Here is a 13032-nt window from a genome sequence, read left to right as displayed (position 1 = left end):
TGACACTTCATTTGATTAAGTTGGCATCTTAGCAGGTACTCAAAGACAAGATTTCAATTACGATAATAAAGTATTATTAATATTTCCAGTTGAAGACTTTGTTCCAAGAATAGATACAGACGGAACAGTTTGTAGCATTAAATGTGTGCCACGACAAAGGGATATTGCCATGACCTATTTCAAGTACTTGCAACTTTTAGGACAAAAGCATTGAGTGGTGTGTTAATAGCCTCAAAATGATTACTGGGGCTTAAAATTTAGCACAATTGTGTGTCATCCCATTGTTAATTTTAATACAGTTCTTAACCCATCAATGCCTATTTAAGAATACTTTAAATGGGTTATTGGCAAAAGTTATTCCTTGGCTTGCCTGCATCTTTCTTCATTTGTTTCTTTGGGAAGACCATTGTCTTTAGCCCCCACCTCAAATTCTGGTCCCTAACATCTCCCACCCTTGCTCTTGTTTCAAGTTGAACGTGTTTGTCCACAACTGAAGACTGTCCTCCACACCCTGTTGAAGGCCTTGACACTGTTCTTGAAATGTGCTGTCAAAGATTGGACACAATACAAACGTTTCACATACCATCTTTGCTTCTGTATTCTATTCCGCCATTCATTACACCAAGGATCCCATATGTCTTTTGATCAGACTTCTTAACTTCTCCTATCACCTTCAAAGATTTGTGTGTACAAACCCCGGCTCTCTCTGTTCCTGCACTCCCTTTAAAATTACACCATTTAGTTTATGTTGCCTTTCCTCATCCTTCCTACCAAAAGGAATCACTTCACATTTTTCCACATTAAGTTTCATCTGCAATATATCTAACCATCTCACCAGTCTGTCTTTGTGTCCCTAAAGATTGTTACTATCTTCCTTATTCTTTACTGCGTGTCGTTAAGTTTTGTGTCAGAGGGCATGCTTTGGAGTGATGCACTGAATACACAAGCCCAAGTCATAAAATATTTATCAAAACGAGTGGGGTCCTGAACAACAATCCCTGTGAAACGGCACTGTATGCTCCAATTTGAAAAACAGCCATGCGTCACTCCTCCCTGTCTTCTGCCTCTTAGTCAATTCTGTATCATTGCAGTTACTGTCCCCTCAATTCCATGGACTACAATTTCATACACATGTTTATTAACCCTTTTGGAAAATCGTATGCACAACATTAGTCACACTATGCTCATCAATGCTCCTCTGTTACATCATCAAAAAGCTTTAACAAACTCATGTGTTTGCTGCCTCCAGATGACTCAACTCCTCCAATGCTGACCTGGCCAAACTCCCACCTTTGATTGTCCATGAACAATAGCTCATCCACAAGCAACAAAGTTTTGTTAAAATTTATATACCATAGGTTGGACCTGAGCTGGAGAATTGTGTCCGATTCAGGGCAAAACACTTCAGAAACGGTGCCAATCCTTTGGAGGGATTGCAAAAGAGGAGTGCTACCAGGGATGTGGGACTTCAGTTGTGAGGGGAGACTGAAGAAGCTGGGATTGCTCTCCTCAGAACAGAGAAGATTAAGGGGCGACTCAATAAAGATGCACAAAATAATGAAGCATTTTGCTGGAGTTAATGAGGAGACCCTATTTCCCAGTGGTAGGGGAGTCAGTAACCAGAAGACACAGATTTAAGACAACATGGCAAAGTATAGGGGGTGGAGAGACATTTTTAATGCCGTGAGTTGTTATGATCTCTGATGCTCTGCCTGAAAAGGTAGTGGAAGCAGATTCAGTACAGAATTAGATTTAAGCACTTCAAGAGGAAAGGTTTGCAGGACTATGGGGAAAAGGGCAGCATGGTGGCACAGTGGTGAGCACTACTGCCTCATAGTGCTAGGGACCTAGGTTCGATTCCTGGCTTGGGTCACTGCCTGTGCGGAGTTTGCACCTTCTCCCCGTGTGGGCATGGGTTTCCTCTGGGTGCTCCGGTTTCCTCCCACAGTCCGAAAGACGTGCTGGTTAGATGCATTAGCCATGCTAAATTCTCCCTCAGTGTACCCGAACACTTGAGTGTGGCGACTAGAGGATTTTCACAGAAACTACACTGCAGTGTTAATGTAAACTTAAGAACAGGGGATGTTGGACTAATTGGACAGCTGTTTCAAAGAACTGACACAGGTACAATGTGCCGAATGGCCTCTTGCGCAGTATGAAGCTATGAATCCAGGGAAAAGGCTGTTCCTAGACTTCAATTTTGTTAACTGAAGCAATCATTAAGATTTTAGTTACTTAGTCCTACAAGACGATTGAACTAAGGAGCCAAGACCAAACAAGTTTTCAAATCAGGTGGAGGTGGAAGGCAAATGGATCGCGTTGACAGTCAGAATCTTTTTCCCAGAGTTGAAATGCCTCATTCTAGGGGGCATGCAGTTAAGGTGAGAGAGGAAAAGTACAAAGGAGATGTAAGGGACAAGTCTTTTACACAGAGAGTGGTAGGTGTCTGGAGCACATTGTCATGGGAGATGGTGCAGACAAATACAAGTTTAAGGGGCTATTAGATAAGCATATGAATATGCAAGGAATAGACAGGCAGAAGGGATTAGTTTAATTTTGTGTCATGTTTGGCACAACATCGTGGGCCAAAGGACCAGTTCCTGTGCTGTTCTGTTCTACGTTCCATGTTCTAAATGTTAAATTGGCCATAGCACACAAGGATAATCCAGTCGTAGCTTGAAAAAAATGCAGTTTTCTACTTGCTTCATTTCTATGATAACTTCAGATATCCACACTTCTAATGGAAAACAGCTACTGTATATGTAAACCTGTCACGCTGTAATGGCAGCCTGTACCATTGGTGGTTCTGCAGCCTGACAAGGCTTAAATAGACAGCTCCCATTATAAAAGCAGTATTTATGGTGCAAAATGATGACAGGGAGTCATGCATTAAATAGATTCCATGAAATACTTCTTGTAGATTAGACTGGTATCAGTGTGAAGATTGATATGACAGGAATGTAGACTTTGCTTGGAATACACTGACCCCTGTACTCAAATTCCTATTACTCAAATCTCGACACAGCAAGAGGCAAATCATCAATCTCCCCCTCCTGTCAAAGCATGGGCTCTTCTAAACTTTTAAATAAGCAATATTGAAAAAAAATGAAAGGGCAAAATGTTATTGCATTGGTGAAATATCAAAGATAATTACAACACACCAGTCAGTGAGACAACTTTATAGAAATGCAACTCATGAATATGGATCTTCAATGTTGTGTCTTTAAAAAAAAAAGGACCAGGGGAAAGAAAAAGATGTCACAGAGTAATGAATGAGAGGAACTTAATTAATGAATCACGCCAGAGCCTTTCACTCAGAAAGATCACTTGTATGTTTGCGTGGAGTTAAATCTTAATTAACTAACACATCTGTAAAAATGTCAGGACTGCTCCCACTCTTGATATATCTCAACATCAAATGGTAAGGAGATTGTCAGACTAATTGGCGGTGCATTCAGTTACAGGCCAAAATGTTTGGGATGTGCCTAAGTTATCAATGCAGGAAGTAGCATTTGGAGCTAAGTGACACTTGAAAATATAGCTCAACTCATGAACGCTAGTTAAATGGCACTTCAACAATATTGTCATTGTACTGTCATTCAACATTGTCACTCCAATATACAGTGCCTGAGCTGCTAATTTGTTTCCTTTTCTCTGCTTTTTAAAAAATGTTTTGTGCAGCCGGGCAGCTCCGTCTGCAGAGTTCTCTGTTGACCACACACGGCACCTGATGTCCTTCCTGACGATGTTGGGTCCCAGCCCAGATTGGAACGTGGGGCTATCGGCGGAAGACCTCTGCACCAAGGATTGTGGGTGGGTGCAGAAGGTCATTCAGGATCTGATTCCCTGGGACGCTGGGACTGACAGCGGAGTAACATATCTGGTAAGCTGTTGATTGATTCAGTGGGTTTGCCTAGAAAAGAGAGTAACTGGAATCTCAGAAACCTCCAGTCTGTTCATTTTGACAGAAAAATGTGGAGCTTTTCTCTAACCAATGTGTCTATCATAGCACCTTTCTTCTGTAGTATGGAACTGTAATCTACCCTAAAGTTATTCTTTGAATGGTACATGACCAGATTTCCTCTTCTATTAGCTGTTCAGCCCTTTTCTCCCATGTAGCCTCATTTGTTTCAAACATATGTCTGCCAATGTTGACAAGATGGTACAGACTCTCCACAATTGGATTTTATCATTAAATCATAGCCAGACAACATCAACTTGCATATTAATGGCACCTTAAATATAGTAAAATGTCCCATGCACTTCAGAGGAACATTAGCAAACAAAGATTTACTTAATCATTTCAGGAGACATTTGCATAGATAACCAAAAGCTTGGTCAAAGAGGTATTAAGGAACCTCAAAAAGAGTAGAGAGGTAGAGGTGCAGAGAGATTTGGGATGAGCATTCCAGAGTTTAGAGCCCAGGCAGCTAAATGTGGTCAAGTGATGGAAATCAGGTAAGCCCGAGAACTTCATTTATGTAACTTCATTTTTGGGGCGGCACGGTAGTACAGTGGTTAGCACTGCTGCTTCACAGCTCCAGGGTCCTGGGTTCGATTCCCGGCTCGGGTCACTGTCTGTGTGGAGTTTGCATATTCTCCTCGTGTCTGCGTGGGTTTCTTCCGGGTGCTCCGGTTTCCTCCCACAGTTCAAAGATGTGCAGGTTAGGTTGATTGGCCAGGTTAAAAATTGCCCCTTAGAGTGCTGAGATGCGTAGGTTAGAGGGATTAGCGGGTAAATATGTGGGGGTAGGGCCTGGGTGGGATTGTGGTCAGTGCAGACTCGATGGGCCGAATGGCCTCCTTCTGCACTGTAGGGTTTCTATGTTTCTATGTAATGTGGGCGTCACTGGACAAGGCCAGCATTTATCATTCCTAATTGCCCTTGAGAAGGAGGCAGTGAGCTGCCTGCTCGATTACAGCTGAGTGGCTTACTTGGCTATTTCAGGGAGCAGTTGTGGTGATTGTCCCTTTAAGGGCAACATAGAAGAGTCAGGGTCATCTGGCCTGTATGACCAATCGGGACTCAGAGAATCAGCCCATGGTGAAAATTGATCCTAGGCGAGGACATTTTGGGAGCTAGCTGCAATCATGAGGCTGCTATACAATTTTTATTAATAAATATTTTTTGTGTTCACTCATGAATTCTCTAGAAGTGCATCTTTACATCTGGTGATGAGGATAAATTATCTTGGCATTGCCTCTGGCCCGATACTGTTGGTATCCTGCTTTAATCGAAGTCTGAAAAAAAAAGCCCCTCTTTGCGCGAAAAGACCCATTTGACTCCTCCACAGAGGACTGGACACAATACATCGAGCACCTTGGGTATTATTTCCAAGCAAACGAAATGGGAAAAGAGACGAAATGCAAAACAATACTCCTAAGTGTTTGTGGAATTCAAACCTATAACCTTATTCGCAGTCTTACAGTCCCAAGCGTGCCCGACTCCAAATCATTCAGTGAACTCATGGATTTAATCAAGGCTCAAGTGCAACCTCAACCACCCAATCATGCTCCTGAGATCCAAATTTAATTCAGGGATGAGAGCCCCAGGGAAGTTGATCACAATTTGCATTGCTAAATTGAACCAATTATTGGAGTATTGTGATCTTGGAGTCACCCTAAATGACACCTTATGGGATAGGTTAGTCTGCGGTGTGAACAACAACATGATTCAATGCAGATTGCTTGCAGAGGTCGACATAATTTTTAAAGGAGCAATGGCGATAGTACACAGGGAAAACACTGAAAAAGGTGCACACAAGAGCTGCAGAGCACAGCCATGTCACCAAAACCGCTGAAGCGGTCACGAAATGGGAAACAATTTCAGCCATCAACAAAACAAAAAGGTACAGATTAGACAATCAGTCAATAATGCATAAAGGGGAATGTTACCAATGAGGAGGTAACCACACTCATAAATTATACCAAGGATACCTGGGTGTCCTTGTGCAGGAATCTCAAGGAGTTGGTTTGCAGGTGCAGCAGGTCATTAAGAAGGCAAATGGAATTTTGTCCTTCATTGCTAGAGGGATGGAGTTTAAAAGCAGCGAGATTATATTGCAGCTGTATAAGGTGCTGGTGAGGCCACACCTGGAGTACAGTTTTGGTCTCCTTACTTGAGAAAGGATATACTGGCACTGGAGGGGGTGCAGAGGAGATTCAATAGTTTGATTCCGGAGTTGAGAGGGTTGGCTTATGAGGAGAGACTGAGTAGACTGGGGCTATACTCATTGGAATTCAGAAGAATGAGGGGAGATCTTATAGAAACATATAAGATTATGACGGGAATAGATAAGATAGAAGCAGGGAAGTTGTTTCCACTGGCGGGTGAAACTAGAACTGGGGGGCATAGCCTCAAAATAAGGGGAAGCAGATTTAGGACTGAGTTGAGAAGGAACTTCTTCACACAATGGGTTGTGAATCTGTGGAATTCCCTGCCCAGTGAAGCAGTTGAGGCTACCTCATTGAATGTTTTTAAGGCAAGGATAGATAAATTTTTGAACAGTAAAGGAATTAAGGGTTATGGTGAGCTGAGTCCACAATAAAATCAGCCATGATCTTATTGAATGGCAGAGCAGGCTCGAGGGGCCAGATGGCCTACTCCTGCTCCTAATTCTTATGTTCTTATGTCAGTTTAAGGAGGCTGAGTGTTTTCATTGTCACAAAAGAAAACTTTTGATAAAGCAATGTAGAGCTAAGTAAAGATCACCAAGTAATCGATCAAGCAATATGTTACAAGCATACAATGTGGAGGTGTTTCGCACCAATGATTCTGGTATTCACTCCCTGTTTAATCTAAAAACAGGCAAGGTGGACCTTATTACTCGGTAAATGGGAAGCCTCTTAAGATGGAAGTGGATACAAATGCATCAGCCACAGTGATGGGGGAGTATACATTTCAATAGCGAAGAGAGGGAGTCCAACCATTGAATTTGAAGACCACTGCTGCAGGTTGAAGATATGTTAACTATGAGGAGAGATTGAATAAACTAGGATTGTTTTCATTGGAAAGAGAGAGGCTGAGGGGAGACCTGATAGAGGTCTATAGAATTATGAGGGGCATAGACAGGATGGATAGTCAGAGGCTTTTTCCCAGGGTGGGAGTGTCAATTACAAGGGGGGCACAGGTTCAAGGTGAGAGGGGGAAAGTTTATGGGAGATGTGCGGGGGAAACTCAGCATCCATTTCCTCTCATAAGGCATACAGTACTGGTCGTACCCTAAAGAATTGGAGGATCGCCTGTGGATCCACATAAATCTTAACTGGTAGCTCTTTGATTTTGCCTAATTTATCACAGAGATGCTCTCATATTTTCTCATCAGTTCAGGCAGTCCTCCTTCCCATAGTTGAGAAACCTTGACCCAGTACAACTTGATTTCTTTAAGCCAAATATGGCTGGGAAGTCTTGGTCCTTCACCCGTCACAATTATCACTGGGAGCTGGGTAGACTGTTGTCCATAGCTTACAGGTATCATGGCACATATCCCCGCACATATCCTCTAAATTTACAACCTCTCACCTTAAACCTGTGCTTTCTTGTAGTCAACCCTTTCACCCTGGGAAAAAGCATCTCACTATTGCTTCTCCTGTATTTACAATGAACAAAGAAAGAACAAAGAAGTGTACAGCACAGGAACAGGCCCTTCGGCCCTCCAAGCCTGTGCCGATCATGGTGCCCTAACTAACCTAAAAACAAACCTCTGCCCTTACTAGGTCCGTATCCCTCTATTCCCTCCCTATTCATGTACCCACCCAGATGCCTCTTAAATGTTGCTAATGTGCCTGCTTCCACCACCTTCTCTGGCAGCACATTCCAGGAATCCACCACTCTCTGCGTGAAAAATTCCTTTACTGTTCAAAAATTTATCTATCCTTGTCTTAAAAACATTTAATGAGGTAGCCTCAACTGCTTCACTGGGCAGGGAATTCCACAGATTCACAACCCTTTGGGTGAAGAAGTTCTTCCTCAACTCAACTCGTCTGCCTTGACCAAGTTTCCTTCCTCAATCGACAAGACCAAGCCACAAGCTAACTGGTGCTTCAGCGCACTGACTAATTGTTGGGCCTTGTTGTGCGGAAATTAAATTTGGTGCCGAGTTTGTCTACATAACAACAATCATTATACTTTAACAAGGATGTGATAAGTGGCTATGGAAAGCTCTTTTATTCTTAATCAGGAAGCTTCTCAGGTGTTTTATTAATCTACAAACCACTCGTGCCTTCAGAAAAGAACTAAAAATCAGGAGGATTTGCCCAATTACATGGATCTTGGTGAACTTGAGGGTCACATGCAAACAAGTAAACCTACGATGTACTCTAGGTGATACTAATTTAATGCTCTGCTTTTTTGGCCCGCACTCAAAAGCAGTTGCAACATGATCAAAATTCGAGGCCAATTTATTCATGTGACATTTTTATGTCCAACAATTTATCACAGGCATCTATTTGTTTCCTAAACCTTTTGCTAAAGCAACTGGTAAAGCAACATTGTTGGAAAGTGTGAAACCTTTAATCACCTATGTCACTGGCAGTCATGTTACAGATTATCACTCCTAGAAAGGGGAGTATCTACTGTGAATGCTTTAAATAATAAGGATGCAGGAACATAGGGTGGAGGCCAGTCAGCCCTTCTGGTCCTTTCCCCCATTTGGGTAGATAGTGACTGATCTGTAACTTACTCCTTCAGCTCACTGCTGCAACATTCCTTTGCTTCCAAGATATTCGTCATGACAATAAAGTCTGAGACCCAATATCAGGGATATCATCAAATATGCCCAAGGTGCCAATGGGGGCCTGGAAAAAAAGGGGGAGGGAGGCAAAAAGTGGGCAGCCTTGAATTTAACCCCATTTTGTGCCCTGATCCCAGTGAAGTTACCAACTAGTCACAAAACAAAAGCCACGACTAAGTCTATGAGGTGGAGTTGGATAAATCATAAATTCAAAGAATCCTCTGGGACAAAACGGTGCCATTCAAACCATCTTAAAAGACATTTTGAAAGAACGGTGCCATGCGGGCAGCACGATGGCACAGTGGTTAGCATGGTTGCCTCACAGCGCCAGGGACCCGGGTTCGATTCCCAGATTGGATCACTATCTGTGTGGAGTTTTCACATTCTCCCCGTGCCTGCATGGAGTTTCCTTCGGGTATTCTGGTTTCCTCCCACTGTCTAAAGATGTGCGGGTTAGGTGGATTGGCCATGCTAAATTGCCCCTTAGTGTCAGGGGGACTAGCTAGGGTAAATGCATGGGGTCATGGACGGTGGGATTGTGGTCGGTGCAGACTCGATGGGCCGAATGGCCTCCTTCTGTACTCTAGGATTCTATGATTCTATAATTGATCCCACTCTCCTTGTTCTCTCCCCATAGGATCATTTTCAAATAATTATCTAGCTCCCTTTATTCACTCACCCTTAATAGCCTTACCTAACAAAAAGCTGGCAATTCTAGTTTTGAAATTTTCATTTAACTAACACCCAGCTCCCCAGAATCGACATCTCTTTGGGGGAAAGATTTCCATATTGTTACTGCCCTTTGTATGAAGAAGTGCTTTGAACCATCTATTTCTAATTTAGAGATATATACTCCTTTGTTTTGGATTCTCACCACCTGAAGAGATTGCTTCTCTCTCTATCTACCTTATTGATTATTTTACTCATCTTAAATGCCTCGATGAGATAACCTCTTAATCTTCTGTACACAAGGTAATACAAGCTTCATAGAATCAGAGAATCCCTACAGCGCAGAAGGCAGCCACTCAGCCCATCAATCCTGCACTCACAACAATCCCATCCAGGCCCTATCCCCGTAACCCCATATATTTGCCCTGCTAATCGCCCTGATACTAAGGGGCAATTTAGCTTGGCCAATCAACCTAACCCCGCACATCTCTGGCGTGTGGGAGGGAACTGGAGCACCCGGGGGAGATCCACGCAGACACGGGAAGAATGTGCAAACTCCACACAGACAGTAACCCAAGCCGGGAATCGAACCCAGGTCCCTGGTGCTGTGAGGCAGCAGTGCTAACCACTGTGCCTCACACTTGGCCCGGTGTCATTGTGATAAAATTGTGCGGCAACCCCTTTCCAAGGCCACATCTTTCCTGAGGGGTGGTACCCAGAACTGAATGCAAGTTCCGCAGAGGGAGTCCAACCAGGGCTTCGTGTAGTTGCAGCTGAAATGTGAACAATCAGGAGATGACTATGGAACATTGAAGCACAATCATTGCAGGGCTTTAATCTTAAGTGAAGGTTTTATTGAGACATCACATAGCGCATGGTTGAAAAGTGGCTGAGAAAATGAGGCTGAACTGGGCTGGACTCATTATCCCTGGACAAGTCATTACTTTTGCTCTGTGCCATACGCTACATGATGGTGCAAGCAAGAGTTGACACAAGCCCTTAAAACCATGCCCTGAGAAAATTAGTCTCATCTTTCACCGCAGACAGTTTATTGAAATTGTTTAATTTAAGAGATTACCAGGTTGGTACCAGAGATAAGATCAGTTACAGGGAGAAACTAAAGAAGCTAGAATGTTCTTCTTAGAGTAGAGAAAATTAAGGCGGGGGGTGGGGGGTGAATTTAATTAAGGCTTTCAGGATTATGAAAGTTTTTGATGAAACAAATAAGGAGAAATTTGGCACAGTAAAGGAGTTGAGCCATGATTGTATTGAATGGCAGAGAAGGTTTGAAGGGCCTGTGACCGACTCCTGTTTCTATTTCTTGAGTTCTTATTTATTTTACTCAGCAAGTTGTAATCTGAAATCCACTGCCAGAAAGGTTGGAGGAAGCAGATTTAACAGTAACCTTCAAAATTAATAACACTGGAAATCAAAGTGGAAACTTCAATTACAAGAGGCTTCCGTCAGGCCCACGTTATATCCAGGCAAGGATAGACAAATCTTTGAACAGTAAAGGAATTAAGGGTTATGGTGAGCGGGTGGGTAAGTGGAGCTGAGTCCACGAAAAGATCAACCATGATCTTATTGAATGGCGGAGCAGGCTCAAGGGGCCAAATGGCCTACTCCTGCTTCTGGTTCTTATGTTCTTATGTTATGCCAGGGACCAATGGGATCGCTCTTTCAAAGAGTCTTTCAAGATGGGCCAGGTGGCCCCTTTCTGTCCCAAACTTTATGATTTACCCAATTCCACTTCATAGACTTTGATGTGTCCATTGTTATTTTGTGATCATTTAACTTCATTGGGATCAGCACACAATCAGATTAAATTAAGGACTGCATCTTTTGGTGCCCACCCCTTTGGCACGGTGGCACAGTGATTAGCACTGCTGCCTCACAGCGTCAGGGACTCGGGTTCGATTCCCGTCTTGGGTTACTGTCAGTGCGGAGTTTGCACGTTCTCCCCATGTCTGCGTGGGTTTCCTCAGGGTGCTCCGGTTTCCTCCTACAGTCCAGAAGAAGTGCTGGTTAGGTGCATTAGCCGTGCTAAATCCTCCCTCAGTGTGCCCAAACAGGCACCGGAGTGTGGCGACTAGGGGATTTTCACAGTAACTTCATTGCAGTGTTAATGTAAGCCTACTTGTGAAATTATTGAATAAAATAAAAATAAAAAATTCCTTTTCTGACCTCACATTCACACCTGTGCACAGCTGATAATGTCCAAGAAGTCTCTGGTATTGGGCCTTGGGCCTTGTTGCCATGAAGAATGTTCTGGAGGCAAACGAATGTTACCGTTGTGAGATGTAGCCTTTTGTTTGCATCTGCCATTCCCCTAACGCTGCACCAGTCTTGGGCAGAGGATGCGTCTTATTTGTCCTTACCCAACATGGCAGGTGGCACATTTCCTGTTCGACATGCCCGCGTGTTTCCTGACCACCAGTTTGGGGCCTCAGGAAGCAACACAGCGCCTGCAAATGCATGCTAGACTTCCCAATTTAACGCCCAATGTTTTCCACCACTTTGTTGGGAACTGATGGAATACCCACTGATGGAATGTCACCTAATAGTTAGGCACGGAGTTGGGAAACACATCCAACAGGAAGAAGTGATTCGGAAAGCCCATAACTGACAGGAATCCAAAACAAGTTGAGCTACTGAAGAACTTGAAGCCATCGTGAGTGTTTTCTTTCCCCCATGAAGGACCCTTTTCTGTTCACTGCTGCCAATAATCTGCAGTTTCTTAAAAAAAAATTAAGCTTTCTTCAGTTGGAACATTTCTCTCTGCCACCCTCTGCACATTGAGTGGTTTCTCTATTGTCAGGATTTCAGTCACAAAGAGCAGAAACTCCTGACTAAACAAAACCAGCTTGTTCCTGTACTTTAAGAGGCCGGCGATCGCTGCTTACAATGTCATCACTGAGATCAGCCAGAGGCTGCTAAATCAGCCCAATTTATGAGAGAGAAGAAATCCACTTAGCCAAGCAGAGTGAATGAATAGATTGAATTTCTTCACTGAGCATCAGCGTGAGCCAAGCAAAAGCTTTAAAAAAGGAACGAGTTTTATTCCATTCATGTTGAGGAATGTGGGTCGACACTGATAAGGTTGGATCGTCTGCCTCTCCTGCTTACTCTGTGAAGGTGTTGGTAGCTCATCTTGAAGCACTGCAGTCTTTGTGGTTGTGCGTTTGGGAGTTGGAAGTTTCAAAGGGGCGTGGACAGATTAAATTTAAAACTGTGGTAGATGGAAATCAATGTAGGAGAAACGCGAGGTCATCCACTTCAGACCTGGAGAACACAAGTTTTTTTTAAAAAATCATTTATTATTTGTCACTAGTAGGCTTACATTAACACTACAATGAAGTTACTGTGAAAATCTCACAGTTGACACACTCTGGTGCCTGTTCGGGTACACTGAGGGAGAATTTAACATGGCCAACGCATCTAATCAGCACACCTTTCAGACTGTGGGGAGGAAACCGGAGCACCCGGAGGAAACCCACGCAGACGGTGACCCAAGCCGAGAATCAAACCCGGCTCCCTGGCACTGTGAAGCAGCAGTGCTAGCCACTGTGCCACCCACTCCTACTGCCCACTCCTGCTCCTATGGTGGCACGGTGGCACAGTGGTTAGCACT

General features: G+C 43.5%; 1 protein-coding gene across 2 annotated transcripts in view; it reads left to right on the top strand.

The window, feature by feature from the left end:
* The window catches only part of spon1b (spondin 1b), a 334634-nt gene that overhangs the window by 274469 nt on the left and 47133 nt on the right, over nt 1-13032 (top strand). For both annotated transcript variants that reach the window (XM_078220918.1, XM_078220916.1), the window contains one exon: nt 3682-3883. In XM_078220918.1, coding sequence (XP_078077044.1) covers nt 3682-3883 — 202 coding nt within the window. The remainder of the gene's footprint in view (nt 1-3681; nt 3884-13032) is intronic.

Source organism: Mustelus asterias, chromosome 9 (assembly GCF_964213995.1).
Source record: "Mustelus asterias chromosome 9, sMusAst1.hap1.1, whole genome shotgun sequence".
NCBI lineage: Eukaryota > Metazoa > Chordata > Chondrichthyes > Carcharhiniformes > Triakidae > Mustelus > Mustelus asterias.
The sequence above is the reverse complement of the archived record's forward strand: the minus strand, read 5'-3'. Positions and strand labels throughout refer to the sequence as shown.